The 19,020-nt window shown below is 45.9% G+C and overlaps 1 protein-coding gene across 1 annotated transcript; it reads left to right on the top strand.

The window, feature by feature from the left end:
- The first annotated feature begins 650 nt into the window (after positions 1-650).
- On the top strand, positions 651-7,017 carry ARC (activity regulated cytoskeleton associated protein). The gene is made up of 3 exons (XM_068933504.1): positions 651-3,992; positions 4,600-4,767; positions 5,190-7,017. The coding sequence occupies exon 1, from the start codon at positions 1,183-1,185 to the stop codon at positions 2,395-2,397; it is 1,215 nt and encodes a 404-aa protein (XP_068789605.1). The 5' UTR covers positions 651-1,182; the 3' UTR covers positions 2,398-3,992; positions 4,600-4,767; positions 5,190-7,017.
- The last annotated feature ends 12,003 nt before the right edge of the window (positions 7,018-19,020 follow it).

Raw genomic sequence — 19,020 nt, 5'->3', positions numbered from 1 at the left:
AGCAGCGGGGATGACTCCCACTTACCAATGCTTTAGAAAGTCCGGAGTGCTCTAGTTTGTACTGGAGTGGCTTTTTAGAGTGTTTCCCCCTCTCCTTCCTCCCTCCTCTTTTTTTTTTTTTTTTTTTTTTAACCTCTGCTAAATTACCACCATTTCGAAGCATTTGCATTAAGAGTGAGAGGCTGTGTGTGTGTGTGTGTGTGTGTGTGTGTGTGTGTGTGTGTGTGTGTGTGCGGGCACACGCGAGGGCATGCGGGGGCCCGTGGGTGGCTGGCTTGATGCGACACACTGAATTCATCCTCACCTCCCCCTCTGTGAGCCCTGCCAGGGGAAAGCATGCTAATGATGACCTTGCTGAGTAAATAGTTGTGGAATGAATAAGTGTTTTTCCTGCAATCTGAAAGGCGGAAGGTGCGATTACTCATCCATCTATCCAACTGTCTCCAGTACCTTTCAAGTGCTTCTCGCGTCGAGTCTGGGGGCGTGCGCGAGGGGGTGGGAAGCGAGGGGAGGCTGCCAAGATCTGGGTTGCCACAGACACCGGCCTTGCTTCTCCTCCAATGAACGCTGCGCTGAGAGTGCGAGAGGAGGCAGGGCACCACCCACGTGTTGAGCTGTGTGGGGTATAAGTAGATGGAAGTGCCTGGACTAGTGGCAGTTCAGACAGGGAGTAAAAGCAGCTCTTTGCATCTCTAGTGAAAGCGCTTGTCAGCCTCCAAGTTTCCTAGAGAAGAAATCGCCGGGATTTTAGCAGCAGCTTCCAGCTTCTGTGTGCATTTTTATTTCACTGGAGCAGGTGTTCTCAGCATTCGAGATTCTCAGCTCCAGACGAGCGGGTAGCGGGGACGCGTTTGGGGCTGAACGTCTTAGCCAACTCCTCTCGTCGTTCCTGGAGGAATCTGGTTCTTTCTGGGACACCCTGAGCACGTGAGACCGTCATTTCCAGCTGGACACTGGGAGAAATCTGCCTACAATTCTCTCTGGGATCCACGAGGATCGAACAGCTCGCTCTGTGGTGATATCTGATTTAGATGTGTTTGTGTTGAAAAGTCCTTTGAGGGGGGTTTAGAAGTCTCTGTGTGTCTCTTGAGAAGTGTTGTGGTGGGGTTTTTGAGAGCAGGCTCCAGCGCCAGGGCTTACCGTCCAGTTCTTTCCGTGTTTGACCCTTGTACGGTAGGAGCCATGCAGCTGGATAATGTCACCAATGCGGGCATCCACTCCTTCCAGGGGCACCGTGGAGTTGCCAACAAGCCCAATGTGATCCTGCAGATAGGGAAATGCAGGGCAGAGATGTTGGAGCATGTCAGGAGGACCCACCGGCACCTCTTGTCCGAGGTGTCCAAGCAGGTGGAGCGCGAGCTGAAAGGCTTGCAGAAATCAGTAGGGAAGTTAGAGAATAACCTGGAGGACCATGTCCCAACTGACAACCAAAGATGGAAGAAGTCCATCAAGGCCTGCCTGGCCAGGTGCCAGGAGACCATTGCCCACCTGGAGAGGTGGGTCAAGAGAGAGATGAATGTTTGGAAGGAGGTGTTTTTCCGTTTGGAGAAATGGGCAGACCGTCTGGAGTCCATGGGGGGCAAATATTGCCCTGGGGACCATGGCAAGCAGACTGTGTCCGTTGGGGTGGGAGGCCCAGAGATAAGGCCAAGTGAGGGGGAGATTTATGACTATGCGCTTGATATGAGCCAAATGTATGCGCTGACCCCTCCCCCTGGGGAAGTACCCAGCATCCCCCAGGGCCATGATTCCTACCAGTGGGTCTCTGTGTCAGAGGATGCTCCAGCCTCCCCAGTGGAGACCCAGGTCTTTGAGGATCCCAGGGAGTTCTTGAGCCACTTGGAGGAATACTTGAAGCAGGTAGGTGGAACAGAGGAGTACTGGCTGTCTCAGATCCAAAACCACATGAATGGCCCAGCTAAAAAGTGGTGGGAATACAAGCAGGACTCTGTGAAGAACTGGGTTGAGTTCAAGAAGGAGTTTCTGCAGTACAGTGAGGGGACTCTGACTAGGGATGCTATCAAGAGGGAGTTAGATTTGCCCCAGAAAGAGGGAGAGCCCCTGGACCAGTTCCTCTGGCGCAAGAGAGACCTGTACCAGACCCTCTATGTTGATGCAGATGAGGAGGAGATTATCCAGTATGTGGTAGGCACTCTTCAGCCCAAACTGAAGCGCTTCCTGAGTTACCCCTTGCCCAAGACCTTAGAGCAGCTGATCCAAAGAGGGAAGGAAGTTCAAGGCAATATGGACCACTCCGAAGAGCCCAGCCCACAGAGGACCCCTGAGATTCAGTCTGGGGAGTCTGTGGAGAGCTTGCCACCCTCAACCACAGCCAGTCCTGTGCCCAGCAACGGGACACAACCCGAGCCCCCTAGCCCACCAGCTACTGTGATATGAGCTGGTCCGATTGAGGCAGCAGTCTGGGTTACATGAAAGGGAAAAGGGGGAGTATTTAGGAAGCTTCTCCTCAGAGGGAGATTCTGGCTGTGGCGAGACAAGAGGTGTGCTCAGTCCAACAGCCCACAGCAAAGGAATTAACTTTGCTTGCGGGGGGAGGGAGGTGAAGGGGGAGAGGCACCTTAGGATGCGGTTGCCCACCTACCTGAGCCATGCAATATGGTGGTGCTGAGGATACTACTTGCACCACTGTGGGGAACGGACAATTTTATGAGACCCCCTGAAAAGAAACTAGAGATAATCCCCAACTTCAGAGGCAGCCGCTTGGCGCTGGCGGCTTTCAAGGACTTTATACAAGTGCAGCTATTGGCTGAGGGTTCCTACCCGTCTGGATATCTCCTTCTTCTTCTCTCCTCCCTCTTCTGAAGAGATGTCCCTGTCCTGAAGGGGAACTTCTTTCTTTTGACCCATGCCCGTTTCTGGCTTACTATGGGTCTTCTGTTTGCTCGGCAACCTTCCATTCTTGCTCCAAAGGATTAAAGAAAATTAAACAAAAAAAAAAAAAGAAAAAAGAATATAAAAGGGAAATCTTAGAACTTCAGCAAATGAAAACTTTAAGAAACTAGATTTTTTTTTAGTGCTTTTCATTTCAAGGCATTTACTACCTGCTTTAATGTTTTCCTCCAAAGAGGCTTTTGCTGATTTACTTCTTGTCTTAGTTTCTGCTCATTCCAATCAAGGCCACCGCAGTACTAAGGCAAATTTTACCCTTTCTCTGTTCTTTCTCTGGCATGTGATACTGTGCATTCAGTAGGAAAGAGAGTTTCAGTTTAACTTGTGAGCTAATTCCTTGAAAGGGTAACCTGTCTTGTTTGGGAGAAGGGAGGATGTTAAGGTGGAGAGAAGAGACACCAGAGTTACTGTGGGACGATGGGAGGAGGAGAGGGAAATAAATCCTTATACTTTGAATTAAAAAAGAAAAAACAAACACATCCTAAATACAGAGCAAAATATCCCCAGAGCAGTAAATCATGTCCATGCTGATGTACGGAGACAGCAGGAACGTTTGCCATGCAAAAGCAAAAGGAAGTCGAGAGAGGAGCTGTGTCCCAGCACAGCCTCAGCCTGTGCAACACAGAAGAGTTCCTACTGGCACAGACAGATGCAACATGATCTTGGAAAGCCTGACTCCTCGGTTCTGGAGCATCTGAGGACAGAGTGTTTGTTCACAAAAAAACTTTCTACAAAAGCCCGTTGCCATGGTTGGAAACGGAGTTGGGCTCTGTAACATTTTCCCTGTTGAGATAGTAACGCTCAGCATTCACCTTGCATTGACTAATGACTGATGATAGGACTTTGAGCTAAAGCTGCTGTAAGAGAAGTTTGAAGTTTGGCTCTTCAAAGCTTGAGGCTGGACACATCTTGAGCATCATCTGCATTCACCACCAGAACAAAAAGGGAACACCTCCACGAAAGAAGAGGCGGGACGCAGCAACTTGAGTGTCCCCGGGATGCTCCTGGCAATATGACAGCAGTGACGTGTGGCACCGGTGGCACGGAAGGCCTTTGGTGCACCTCCTTCCAAGAAGCTGAAGGTAAGACAAGTCTCTGACAAGTCTCCTCCCTGCATTCCTCAGATCAAAGTTAGCCCTAGCCCATCCAGGAGGAACTTTATACCAGGATAAAAATTGGTCTGAAATTGGACACGAAGCACTGAAAGTGACAGATTAGGGTTGGGGAGAAAGGGGAAGGGAGAGCCAGTTGAGTAAAGGAGAGTGAGTAGGGGAAGTTTCCAAAGGTATCACAGTGTGCAGGTGTCTCAGGCCAGCTGAATCTCCAGGGCCTATTATTCTTCCTGATTAATATGGGGAAGGAATGGGAAACTTCTACGCTAGCCCGGCCCAAGGTCCGGCCTGTAAAGCTCTGGGTTTGAATCCCCAGCTGTGACAACGCATCAGAGGTCTATGCAGAGCCCAGAGGCATGTCTGCTCTGATGCCTTGCCTAGAAGTGAGTCAGTGCCGGGAACAGCAAGGGCTCTCCTCTCGCTTGCTCAGAGTGAGTTAGTTTGGCAGCAGCTATACCTGCAGGGAGGAGGGAGCAGTTCTCACTGATGACCTGGAATGAGTGGTGGAGGAGGAGTGGGTGTCACTGCTGAGGATGAGCTGGCCTTGCATTACAAGCACTATCCTTTTTGGTTACAGTGACTCACTCAGATCTTCCCCTGAGAAGAAATCACTTCATGGTGCTCAGGACTTGGAAGGAGAGTGAAAGAGAAAAAGGCTTCAAAAAGAAGGATTCAACATGGGACCTGATGTCAGTCCTCAGCCACCAGGTGATGGATCCACTGTCTGAAGGAAAGACCAGTACAGGTAATTACCTCCCAGCTCATCCCTGTGGGCTTTTCTTAGACTCCTCAGGGGTGACAAGTCCTCCCCAGGGTTTGCACTAGAGATACTGAGTAGCCCAGATGGAGGCAGGTGTCCGCTCAGGTCTTGAGGCCTCAGTCGCACCAGTGGCAAGGAGCTGACACCACCAAACTGGTGGGATTTCAGCTTCCTAATGTAGGAAATCCAGTACCAGCATGAGTGGTGGTTAATGCTGTGGGAAGGGTGTGCTTTGTGCCGTGCTTTCTGCTAGACGACTGAGAAATGCTTAGATAGCAATGCCTACTGCGAACTCCAGGCCCCAGCCACCCAGCGGGCAGATAATAATCTCAGCTCCTGGGAAAACCCCTGTACTCTCCACTTTGAATATCTAGACTGAGCTGCTGCATTTTTTTTTTCTTTTACAGACATTCCTGCTGTTGTTGCTGGCTTTCCTCCTCTGTGTCCAGGAGCCCGGTTTTCCCGAGAACTAAGTGCTGGAGGAAGATGGAGAGGAAAGCATCGTGTTCCAAGAGTGCACCACAGAGCCACCCAGGCAGTGCAATGCCGTGTTTGAGGTGCTGAGCGACAGAGTGAAAGGGGGAGCCACTTCCAGCAGGGTGAAGAAAAGGCTGCCAAGGAGCTGAGCTGGTCCAAGTAGTCCAAGCACAGAAAAAAAGGGTTGAGAGTGAAAAAAGAAACCAAGAGAAAGTACAAAGAATCAAGTCTGGGCTTTGGGGATAGCAAGGATACTGGAGTTGTACTGACTGACTGTTGAGACGATTTCATACCTCTGCGATTTCGGGCCAGTGGGACTTATCTAAAGAAATCTTCACTACATTGTCAGTCAAAAACCTTTCCTAATTTAGTTTGCCAAACGACTGACCCTATATAGGCTACGAACCCTCCATGCTGTTAACGCTGTAACTCATTTTTCCTGAGTTGAGGGTAGCTTCATTTCATGCGGGTATCAGTTTTCAAACCTCAAACAGCTCTGGGGGTTCAGAGAAGCATCCCAGAGGCTAGATGCTTGTCTGAACTGCTTGAGCCTGCACAACTGGGCCAGCTGTCTTGCCAGAACGGACACCGCTGTGAGACAGCGGGCGCTTCCTGGGTCCGCATGGCCCAGAGTTACTGCAAGGGCGGCCGTTCTCGTGCTGGCCTTGGCATGACTGTTTCCATTCAGACCCAGGGAGTGCACAGGTGCATGCCAACAGCATGAGTGAATTGAACCAAGCCTTTTTCGCAGGACAGTTTTGGTTCACATCTCTGTTGGAGGGTCCAGTTGGTACCTCTTTCTTCCAGAGCCAACTGCCCTGGGTATGCATGCGCGCGTGTCAGTGCGGGTGTACGCGTGTTGAGCAATCAAATCCACCTAACCAAATTCTGCAGTATTTTGTTATATTAGAAGTAAGCCAATGGGATCTAATGTGCATTCCAATAATGCTCAGCAAAAATGCCCAGGACCAGAAAATTATGTGAAACTACTTGAAGGCAGACTTCACAAGCATCACCCCAAGATCAAAAGATCATTTGATTTTGAGGTGCTTAATTTCCACAGCTCCTTTCAAGGGCCCTGATTGCCTAAACAGGCATTTGCTTTTTCCAGAGACTACCTGCTTTTTCCAATTAATTAGCCTGCCTGAGCTTCTTGATCATTTGGTCCTGAGGTATGTACATTTTCGGCTGACTTTTTGGAGTGTGCAGAACTGGATCTCCTGTACTGTTTTTTTTTTTTTTTTTTCAATTAATTGCTCCTAACAGACTGGAGCTTTACTTGTAGCACCCTAGTTTATACTACCAGACTCTCCAGGAAGGACTGGTATTTTGCTCTCCTGTGGCAGAGACTTGAGAATGAAGTATGTATGTGTTGTGTCTGTGAAACTTTAGTGGATTTCAGCCACTGTTTTTTTTTTTTTTTCCTTAGGCAATTTTACATTTGACTCTGACAAAACTACTTTAGAGTTTTTTTTTTATTTTTATTAGAGATATTATTAATTCAGATAACCTTGTACAAAAGGCAAATGTATTGAATTACTACAGGTTGTGGGGGCTGAAGCCAAAGGTCTTTGTAAGCCGACATCACTTGCCCTAGATCTGACTGTATCAGACAGTTTATTCCTCATGTGTCATGTTGGAGTTACAAGATCATACCAAGCCACTAGAACCTGTCAATAGAATAGTGCTACACTATATTTGCTGTTCTAGCAAAGCCTTTTGTAGATTTATACAATAAAACTTTGAAATATCTGCTTACATTGCTTTATGTCTTTTATTCTGGTCTTTCCTCCTTAATTCATGGGAGACTCAGGGACCTCTGCCCTCTAAGGATTTAAATTTGTCAGCCATTTGGGCTTATTTGAGTCATAAAATCCTACCATCACATCTGAAGTAGAAAAATGCTCTTCTCAGCAAAAGTGGATGAGAGGCATCAACATGAAACGTACCGGGCTCGTGGAGAAGTGGGATCCAGATATAGAGAGTATGGATGAGTTAAGCTAGTTGTTTAGTCTCCCAGACTGCGAGTGAGGTATGGCCCACGAGGCTAGGTAAAATGGTCTCCTGCGGGTTTGTGGACTGTGCAGGGCTCTTGTCAGAGTGGTAAGGCTGTTCTCCTTCTCATGCAAGTACAGCTAGGAGAAGTTCTGGCCAGAGGGCAATCACATTCCCACCCATGCTTCGGAAGTAATTTGCATGGGTGAGCTGCACCAAGTTAATGCAAGGTAAATAAATCACTAACTTGAATAAACTCTACCTGATACCCAAGGGGACTTTAGTGCTCTGAGTAACCAGTGCTCAGCAATACAGGGAGCTGGGAGCTGCAGTCATGCTAGTGCTTTGCCGCCTGGTGCATTCACCTGCTGCAGGGACATATTCCATCCCTCGGGTTCGTTACCCATGCAGTACCTCTGGGTCATCGGGGCTGTGGAAAGGGACCATGGCAGAGGATGCAGCTCAGTGTCTGAAACTGAAATGAATGCTTTTGCAATAGGCTCTGCTCAAAGATCCAGCCCCAAGGACCTCCACTTCATGGGGATACAGGACTCTGTTCTGCCTTTGCATTTCCCTGCAGTTCAGAGAATCTTTTGCACTTAGCAGGAATTAAGCCCCCATCCTCTGCTCTGTCCTTGGTCTTTCCCCAGCAAGGAGGGTGTTAGGACTAACAGATGCGTCTGCTAATGAACTAGCGGATCCAAATGGACTCATGCCTTTCACTATGGGCACTAAACATGCATTGCCAAAGTTCCCCCCAGGTATCTCTGGCTCAGGGAAGGGAGGTAGCACGTGATTTGATGGCCAAAGATGCCTAAAGGACAGTTCCTAACATTTTGGTCTTCAGCTCCGTTTACAGTTTGTTCATTCATAAACTCTTTGCAGGAGTGAAAAAGGAAGCCTGAAGATACAGTTTGGCTTCATGGCTGAATCTGTACCTTTGTGTGCCCAAGTGCCATCAATGGTAATGTGGTGAACAACAAGCATTGAGGGGTTAGTCCAGCAATGGGGTGTAGCTAGAGCCATCGCATGCTGGGAGAGTGTAGGAGAAACAGAGCAAGGGCCCAGGGTTAGACTTTGGGTGGTCTACGGACATGGCTGAAGGGCTCAGTCTTCAGCAGCAACCAACCCCACACCTTGCAGAGCAAAAAACCCTGAGCAGCTCAGTTGGAGGTGCTGCGCTCTTCCAGTAGAGGGGGGCAGAACTCCACTGTACACCGTGGGAATTAAAATTAAAAAAAACTCTATAAAAGAGAAAAATTTGTTATCAGCGTGATCCAGTCCCTCACTGCCCATTCCCACAGCTTCAGCAATACATGACCAGTGGTTGCTTCAGTGGAGAAGGAGCAACACGGGGGTCATGGCAGGAGGTGAGGAGGACTGATGGTCAGGTTTTGGTGGAGAAAGATGGATTGGATGGGGGGAGGGAGGAGGGAAAGCCTGACAGTGTGGGCTAAACTCAGAAAGTTTCCAATTTTGTTCCAGAGCCTTCTGGATTTGAATCCAATAATTTTTATTTACTTTCCTTCTGACAGCTCAGATTGAAAATCCCTAGAGAGTCACTGGGTCTACACCTTCATTTAATGAAGAAATGCCTTATTACTGCTCCTGGCTCCATCAGTAGGGAGTCACCTGGGACACATATAGCCCAGGAATGGATTAACTAACTCACACTAGTCGAAACCCTTTCCAAAGTCAAAGTGGGAACTATCCCTGTATTTGCTGGGGCACGATCCAAAGTGCAGAGATATTCAGAAATACACTTACAGCATTAATTCACTCTTGCTTGATAACACTTTTCTTTTTTTCCTATTGTAACCACATTGATGAGTTCCTAAATTTGTTTATTCGGGACGGCTTGAAGAAAGTGCTAATATGGACTTTGTCAGAATATTGCATTCACATATGAAATATTTATTCCTCCTTTTTCCCCCTCTCTCTCCTTTTTAAACAACATGATTGCACTGGTCAGTCATATAAATCATATTTATTGACTGTTTGGGCAGATGGGTGTTTGTGCACAGCCTGACTGCTCCCCTGGAACCACTTTTTCCAGCAAAGCAATGTGTAATTAGGGAGGCTGTGAAACTTTCATTATTGACACAATCGACTATAACGGCTCCACTTATCATGTCAATATGATGCTCTGGTGAGCTCCCAGTACTCACTCTGATCATGCAGTTAGACATTATCTTAGACCAATTCCCACAGATACTAGAAGTAAGGCATTGCAGGCAGGTGACGTGTTTTTTACAACTACTATCTAATCATTAAAAATTGAAAAGGGGATTGCTTTGTGCAAAATTAGGCTGAATTTAGCAGAGAGTCTTGGGTGAAAAAATGTGGTTTATAATTATCTAAGGGACAACAATTTTCTTTATTTTTTAGGCTATATTTCTGAAAGTTTAGTTGATCATGCTGTGCCAATGTGCTTTTCAATCCTTCCCCCTTGCATATTTAATAACTTTCAGCCTATTAACTTGCGTCACAGAATAACAGAGGCTCTCAAAGTCACTAAATGCCTACATGTTTTCTTAATATGAAGTTGCTGAATGGAGGGCAGTCACTCCATTGCTGCCCCGTAGGGACAGGCTGAATGTGTTCAGCCAATATTATACACAAAAGAGCTCAAACGCAAACTGTAACTCCACAGAAAATCAGGCTTCATTTAGTCCTGCCTCTTAACTGGCACTAAGCATTTCTTTTTCTAAAGGAACAGCATCTCGACATTTTCAAAATGAACCTTTTTGCCTTTTTGTTTTAAAACAGCATCACTTAAAAACTGGCTCCAACTTAAAAAAAAAAAAGTAGAAAAAAAAAGGAAACAAATAAAAATGAAAAGGGTTAGAAAGCTCAAAAAAGGATTCAAATAAAATGCTTTGGGACTCATAAGCACGTGCTGACTTAGTGCAAAATGAAATTTGATGTTTCATCTTTGATTTGATCTCTCAAGATATTAGTGGAGTTTCTCTTCTAACTTAAACCTTGCCCCATTTCCACCTCTCCTAATTTGACTATTGAACTAAAAAAAAAAAGCCGTCCATTATTTCCCTAGCTGCAATAAATATACCTTGTGTGCTAGTATGCTGTACACTTCAGTGAGGCAGTTTTCTGAGCATCGTAAAAACTGTGAATCCTTTCCTTACCTAAAACAGAGTCATTCTCACAAGAGAGCCCAAGGAAAATCCCTCTTCGTAACAGGAATATAGAGCCTCTGACACGTAGAACAGAATTGCTGCCAATTTTGTCACCAGCACAAGTATAATTTAAGCTTGTGACCCTAAGGCTGACCTCAGCCTGGGCAGCAATATCAGTGCAGTCTCTTAGGTCACCTATGCTGAAATTCAGTTGAAGCCTGCCCAGAAATTCAGGATGCATTTCTAATCACTTCTTCTGTTCAAGACAATGCCCTGTGCAGCTGGTTCCCTCATGAAGACTTATTGCCAGTAGTATTTTCCCCGTCTTATTTTCCCTGTTACCCATGCCTGGCCAAGAAATGCCCTTTAGACACTCTTGCGCATTATGGAGATTTTGTTGTTCTATACGGGGTGCCTGGTCCTAGAAACATAACCAGGCAGAGGGTAACATCAAAGCAGACTTTGTAGATGGCACGGGAGTTCCTTTAGCACTCCTCTGGTGGAGGAGGGTCTGGGAGGACTTTAGGTACCAGCAAATCGCCAGGGCAGAAGGAGGTATGCTGGGGTCCCTCAACTCCCATTGTGTAACTAGCTGGCTCCTGGGCTTGCCACAGCCCGCAGCGGTCACCCTTCTAGCTTGGTCCCCACAGCTCTACTGTCCTCTCGGCTCCCTGATGGGTTTCTCTTTGGCAACCAGAACTGGGGAGAAGAACTGGCTCATCAGTCAGTACCCTATCCTAAAACACGCAGTGCAGACAAGCCTCCCACTCTATGCATTAGTCTCCAAGCTTCCCACACCACTATATCCACCTCTGAAAGCAACCTGTCAATCAGTGTCAGCAGAAATAATGATGTTTGCTAGAACATCATAGCTGCAAGGGGTTTTGAGTCTGATGGGAAACAGGTCAGTCCCATTTGCACCATGGGTGCCCAAGGATGGGGTTCATCTCTTCTAACTTAAGATATCTATAAAGTGAACATCTACAATAGATCTGAAAACTCCTGCTTCCTGACTCCTGCATAGTCAATGAAGGGAAATGGCATTTTAGGGGAATAGATATTATATCCTAAAGCAACTATTGAAAAGTTGGGTTAAAATGGGAGATATACATTGTTCCATACAAGGTCAGTTTTTCCTTAGTTTTTTTGTCTGTCAGCTCTCTGGCCAGATTTTGGAAAGCCTGCAATACTCTTTGCATAACAGTGTCTTTCATTATCCATGCAATGTGCATTGCTGTTTGTGACCTACTATAGAAGTATTTTGGGGAGCCTTTTTTCTACGGGAAGAGGTGAGGAAATTCTAGTTAACTTGTGAGGTCCTTTCCATTTCAAACAGTCCTTATGTTACCGATGATGATTTTTCCTAAATTCAGTCCTCAGCCAGCCCACTGATCACAGATCACCTCAGAAACATGAATCCCTGATTGGCAATCTGTACCTCTGTTTCCACATCCTGGATGGTTTGAGCCAGTTCAGAAGCTGATATTTCTCCTTACAGCCCTTTCATCTAAAGGCTGCTAACGGTCATGCTCATGAAACACATTGACTAATTCACCATCCCGTGCCCTGTTAATATGAGGAGCAGGATAGCATGAATTATCTGACCGGCACCAGGGCAGAAAAGGAAACTGGCTGGGGACACCTCTACCCCATGTCAGCTCAGCTGTCGACAGTGATTCTTCTTGGGCCCCTATTGAGTTACCACTTTCATGGCATGCATCCAGCTAACACACATCATCCTCATGGTATAGAGAGGAGGCACAGACCTGAATTATTTGCCAGTGCTAGAAGCAGAGGACAGTGTAGGGTTCCCCAGGCCAGCACCTCAATCACTGCTCTGTCCTTTCTCTGCTTAGCTATCAGTTTCCTCTGCAATCATTATGGCCTTGTTTCTCACTGCCATTTAAAGGCTCCTGAATACCCTTGTAATCACGTAGAAACTGGGCCCTAATTTGCCCTGTTCCAAAGTCCCTTATTTCTAAGGCCTCCTCTGCACAAAGACTTTCAGGAAAGCAAATTCAATCTGAGTCAAGGCATGACTTTAGAGGACCTTACGGAAACTACTTGGAAGACATTAAGCCTTGTAGCTTCAATCTTCTTCAGAATTAAGGTGGCCTTAATGCAGTGTGGCTCACTTCCCTTTAACTTGATCAGAGAGGTGCGTCTGGAAGTAAATTAACCTTGGCTGAATTAATGCCTACTCTGATTCTCATTAGGTTTGTCAATACAAAGCATTTAGTCCGTGGGTCTCAGTCACAGGTGGTGGCATTTGAGCCCATTAAGAAGCCCTCATTCAGAAGAGGTGATCTCATAGTTGAGAGGCAGTGATGGGCTGTGTGCACACATCTCTAGGCCGTCCTAACAGGATAAAAAATGGAAGCGTTTAAACCTTCTTTTTGGGGAAAAGAGAGGCATTCTGGAACTCTCTTTCCCATGTAGATAGCTTCTTGTTCTTTTTCTGTCAAAGAAGGTGTCAAAGGGACTGGAGGGCTGGAAATCTGCACAGCAACTGCTGGGAAAACAGGCTTTCAAGCTCATTAGTTCATCATGGTGCCTTGCTAAGGGCATGGGGCTAGGGACTGTTATTACGTAGTTTGTGAATAGGGAAAGTAGGTTCCTATAATTGCTCTGACATGTCCAGTGATGAGCATTGCTGTAGGGCTCTGCTGGAAATATTTAAGTAGAATTGGCTGTCAAAATCACAGCTAGCTCCTGAGCATTTTGCTAAAGCCAGCACCAGCAAACTCTGCCTCCTGACATGATTGCGCCTCTCCTAGGGACAACTTTTCAGTGCAGAGAGAGAAGCCACCCTCTTTTCCCCTTTCCCACTGGTGTTCAAAGCCATCTGTGCCTCTCTGTGCCAAGGGCACCCAGATCTTCCCAGGGCCTGCTTTGCATGTGGCATCAAGTGCATCATATTCATTACAAATGCTGTAGAGAGTCAACCTTAAATCAACAGGCTCACATAGACCACAGAATGAAGATCAAGAAAAAGTTGTACGCTACAGGCTTTTCATACACGACATGGCATTTGACTAGCTAATGCAGGTTATTTTGTAGAATATATCTCAAAATTCTGTTAGAACCATGCAAAATCCCCTTTTTTTCTAGGAATTTTCAGACTTTTCTTTTTGTAGTTATTCATTTAAATCCAACCAGATGTCATATGGGCCGTTTCAACATCACTTTTGCACCTCCCTTCATAAACGAATACGGCTGGCCGAAGAGGATGCTACCAAGGGTCTGGGCAGAATGGAGGGACGTGGGTGCAGCTAATGTTGCCTGGAGCCACTTGCAAGAAAATTGGAATATTTGTCACTTTTATTGGTAGAAATCATTACTAACAACCCTTCTAGCAAGAAAAGGGAGCTGCTAAGAGCATGCAGTATAAGGTAGGGCCTAGAAGCAAAGAAGGCAAACAGAAACAATCTGCCCGGTAATACTACTTTTTCCCCATTTTACCCACTCCTCTTACCCAGAGCTCTCTCTCTCTCTTCAGGAACTGGATGTACTCAGGGCTGGATGTCCAATACCAGCATCACACTGGTGTAATGAGACTGAGAGTTGGGCCCATTTTCCTCCCACTCCGAAAGAGGAGGAAATGAATCCATCCCACACCCTGCACTGTATTCAGAAGGAAAAAAAAAAAAAAATCAACAATCAGGAACTTGTCTGGCCCTTTCCACTCTGCCATGGCTTTAGGAGACCACCTCTTTCTGCTTTCTTTCATGGAAAAGTCTTCCAAAACCACCCATGACTCATTAAGTCACTGCTTAATCTGGATTCCACCACAATACTGATTATCAAAAGCAATCAAATGCCTTTGTTTTCTCCCCCTACACAACCTTTTCTCTAATAATCAAACTGCAAGCTGGCCATTTGCCTGCAGTTTTACCTGGCTGTTGAAATTAAGACAGGATTGCAGACTCCAAGGCAGTCAAGCCAGCTCCTTTTCCATGGCGTGAAAGAAACTTAAAAATGAAAGAAACCGTAATTTAAAAATAAATAAAATAAGGAAACCCTGAAAAGCTCAGCATCCTAACCTGAGAGACTTCAATAAACATTCAGAGCTTGTTTCTATGATGCTGCGGCTTTACCTTTCAGGAGGTAAAAGGTGTCAATCAGGACTTTTGCTGCTGGAAACAGGGCCCAAGTCTCTATGGAAACAAGACGGAGGTGACAGTGCCTATGGAGCGGCGTTCTGCATACATTCCCATCGTCACAGTCTACATTTGCGCAAGATATTATCATCACCTTAGTTCTGGAAAAGACAAAAAATGCTTGAGTTTCCCTGGATTACAGAGCTCGCTGCCCTTGCTGTCTGTCCGTTCCTTCCTCCCCCCTGCCTCCTTCTCTTCCCTCTAGTCTCCATCAAGGAACTATATTGACGGGTTTTACCTATTTACCATCTTACTAGCAATGATTAATTTCTTGATACAGGAAAATGGACCTAATGACTTTCCCTAGACAGGGGATGCCAGCAGATAATGAGAAGTTGCAGCCTCCCAGGATGGATTTACAAGGGGAGATACAAGCAGACGGGGTATTCTAGGAGTCAACACTGCATTAGGGTCCCCCATACAGTACGTCTGTATGGGGGGGTAACATGAGAAACAAGTGTCCCTACCACAAGGAACTTCATATCAGGGCTGCTTCCAGCCCTAATTTCTCTGAAACAAGGCCCAAACTTTACTTGTTGGGCAAGGAATCTCAGGACCCTCCAGGATCTCATCCTGAGCATCCCTCAGAAGAGCACTCCTCCCACAGGTCCTTCTCTGCAGCTTTGCTTCTGTTGCCGTCAGCGAACCAGGAAACAAAGTCTCCAGAGCTGCTCCGTGGGTGGGTGGTTTCCCTTCCCCTTTTGTTGCTCAATTGCTTGCTTCTTGGGCAAGGGAAGAAATCTGTGGTTTTCTTGATACCTCCACTGCATCTGAGGAGCTGAAAGAAGAAATTCAGGAGTCTTTCTGTGCCTCCCACTGTGGAACCTAGGATTTGAACGTGAGTTTGGTTGTGCATGAGGTTGAAGATTAGAGCTATGTCTTCAAATTGCACAGGACAAAGCTCCCACACTGTAGCGTCAGCAAATATATGTGTGTGGGGAGATTGTGGAGTGCCAGAGGGATACAAGGGAGACATAGTGAAGGTCCAAGCATCAGATAGATCTTTCAGATCTGTGAGTTTCAGTCTGACTCCTTCCCTGTTGGTATAACTAACTTAGCGGCTGTGCTTTAAACAGCATCATTGCAGTGGTCCTGTTCATTTTCTTCACGTTGCTTTCACTCATCCATTAAGTACCCTTTCTCCACTAGGACTCTGTCATCACATATTCCTTTCTTGTCCTATTCTGTCCTCCTACTAGTCAGGCTTATTTTTCCACCCAGTAATGCCCTTCTTTTGCTTTTATTAACCTCCCAAATTAGTGAGACCTGCTCTAGGTCTCCTCGATAGGTCATCAGCCATATATAGCAGCTGTCATGGGACTGCAGCTTGTGTGCAAAAGGTTTGACAGCATTAGCTCAGGTTTTGGAGAACACTTGTTCATACCCTGCAAGCAAATTCCACTGTTGCAATGGTTAACAACCCTTGGAAAAGCCTCTGGAAGGAAAATGGACCTCAGAGAGTAAGCTACTCCGTGTCTGAGACTGAAGTTCACTGCGCGGTGTTATGTCATTGCAGAGCACCACCGCTAAAGAAACTTCCCCAGCTTCCAGTTGCATCTATTCTCTGCATAAGTCAAAAGTGTTTTTCTTTCAGTATCTTCTCTGACACTCTTTTTCTGATCACTCTAGCTGATTTTTCAGCAGTTAAGCTTTCAAATGAGGAGGCTGGAAGATTTTTAATAGGGGTGAGTCCAAATGGCCACTAGGGAATTATCTGTACCCCAGGACACTTAAAATAATATGCAGTCCTACTTGTTCCTCAGGCAGGACACTGCTGGGAGTGAAAGGGACGTGAATGGGTTGAAGAGCTAATCAGATCCGAGTGCTTCCATGGATGCTGTTGCTAGGGAGACTGCTTCCTTGGCATCACTGTATCATGAATACTCCCCTACCATTAATTTCTTTAGAAATTAGCCTCTCAGATGCTAAGTGATGAGGAGAAAGAAAGATAGAATTTAAAAGGGAAAATACCCACATAGACTCCAGCAAGCAAAAAAACTAAAAGCTCTTTTTCACATACTTTTGACTAAGCAGCATTTTCCACACCAGCACTGTTGTCATGTGATGGAGCCACCGAGACAAGATGCAGACTGAGGAAGACAGAGAGATGCTGAACCACCCTCTACCATTCTTTTGCATGCAGTAAAAATATAGGATAGTAGTGGAGCCTCTCTGCATCCAGGGGGAGTCCATGCCTACTCTTCCCAGCCAGGTAGTTCAGCCCTGATCTACTCTGGGGGCTAGGGAGGAGGAAAGGTCCCTGCACAATTACCCCCTCTGCTCCAGAGCCCCACACACATCAACAGAAGGATTCCCATTGAGTGAAGCAGGCTTTGGGTCAAGGCTCTGCTTCTTCATACCTCTAGTAAAGAGATGAGTACATATGCTACGGGAATAGGACTGAATATGCCAGCTCAGGACTTAGTTCAGATGGAGGGTATGTATGGCTATGCCATCTATAAGAGATGCAGGAGTATGACTGTAAAGAAGTTGAGAATTCAGACCTGAAATTGAACTTCAAGGGGCTTTCAGACCTTGGAGAATCTATTTCTATAAAGTCTTCCCATTAATTCCTTGCAGCTCCAGTGCAAATAGATGAGCTTGGGGACTTGAATGAGAATGTCCATCTTTATTTAAAAAACAAGCAAGTAAATAAACAAACAAACAGAAAACCTTTACCATGATAAAAATTAATGATTGCAATGGCATGAAAGGACATAGTATGTAGGAACCTGGATCAGACATTGATTCTGGGACCCAGTAGCATCCTAGGAAGGATTCAGTTCTCTGTCAAAGATTTCACAAAATCTTTCTACATTTACGTTCACACCTCCTCATTTGGAGATTGTCTCTGCTCTTCACCTGTTAGTAGCCTTTAGGTCAATTCAAGAGTTTTATAGAAAAGCAGTTGTCCTAGATACTGGTTTGTACCCCAGACAGCATGTTGGACTTTTTAAATTGCCTTTAACAAGTGTCTAAAGTCAAACTTAGAAGAGAACATTTTGGATACAACTCTAATGTTTGTATATATCATTTCTTTAGCTTTGTATTCTTCAGGTGAAAACCATGTACTGCTCAGCCTGCCTGGGTTCCCAGTTTTATTAAAATATAACCATTCTTTCACCTGTAATTTCCAGCAACAGTGCCCTAATTCACCTTTTCCCTTGTTTTCTAATAACATAGTAGAAGAATTTTGCCACTGTTTCCCTGCCTTTATCCCCTACTATTAATGCTGTCATGATGACTCAGTTCTGGATAAGGTTTTTTGTCTGAAAACCCTGGGTTTGCCACCAGTCCCTGAACCACTGATCCGCCTGTTTGTTCTGATGTGAGATGCTGCTCTTTTTGACCTGTTAATCATACTCTCATCTTGGTGCAGATCCCACTGTTTCCTGAGCTGGGAAAACAACATGAGAGGACTCCACATTTACTGGCTGTTCATGAACTATTTACAGTGAGACTGAAAACAGTGTTTATCTTCAAATCATGAGCACACGGGCTGACAATCTGGTGTCTCCTTTAAAATCTTCTCGCCTTCAATCTGCTCTCCTCCAAGTCAGGTGTTCCAGGGAGGGCGGAAAAACCGCCACCACCACCAGCAACAACCACCTTAAACGTGACACATTTACCCTACAACAAATGCGTGCATCTCAGAGAACCATCACGCTCGGCAGTCTGACTACAAACTTAAAAATCAACCTTTACGGCCTTCACTGCAATGACTGCCAAGAAAATAAGCAAAGGATAGTCAAAATGTGGTGCAGGATGAATTAGGACTTTCCATTCCCTGGCTCTTCTGAGAATTTGCCTTGAGTGAATTTGTTTTGATTGCGAGTAGTTAGCCAGGGCAAGCCCCTCTGAACTCAATCTCACAGCGGGGCACCTTCATCTTCTGCAGGACAGCAGGATGTTTATATCTTCTTCAGCAGGATGTTTATATCTTCTTCGGTACGTACATCTTCAGTAGCATAGGTGGGGAGGGGAATGCCAGACGATCTCTCTTATATCTGACATCCTTAAGATGTGAGCCTCAAGCCCCAGAGATCTGTTGGAAAGGGGGGCTCCAGCAATGGTTAATAGGCAGGAGGTAGAGTAGGAGACCTCTATTTCTGTAGGCCTCCAAGCACAGCTGTAATACATGTAATGATGTCTGGCTTTTTTATAGCATTTCCATAACAGAAAATATCCTACTTCACGTACTTTTAATGGGTACCAAGTCTTGTTAGAGGCCTCGGTCCTCAGGTAGTGAAGAGATCACAGTCAAGGTCAAACACTTATGTATGGTAGGTGGGTGGGTGGGTGCCCCAAAAGAGAAGATAGTCTGTGGTGTTGCACCACGAATACATAATATCAAGGCTATGCGATACTGTGAAATGGAGGGTGATTGCACACCTCTCATTCTCAGTTTGTGAGACTGTGCCTCCAGTGAGAACAGAGTTGTTGTCATTGTCTGACAAAAACAGTGTAAT

Source organism: Struthio camelus, chromosome 2, assembly GCF_040807025.1.
Source record: "Struthio camelus isolate bStrCam1 chromosome 2, bStrCam1.hap1, whole genome shotgun sequence".
Taxonomy (NCBI): Eukaryota; Metazoa; Chordata; class Aves; order Struthioniformes; family Struthionidae; genus Struthio; species Struthio camelus.
This window is presented reverse-complemented; position numbering and strand designations above follow the sequence as displayed.

What these genes read in the sequence shown, in the direction of transcription:
- ARC (XM_068933504.1), top strand. Translation starts at nt 1,183, where the DNA reads ATGCAGCTGGATAATGTCACCAATGCGGGCATCCACTCCTTCCAGGGG.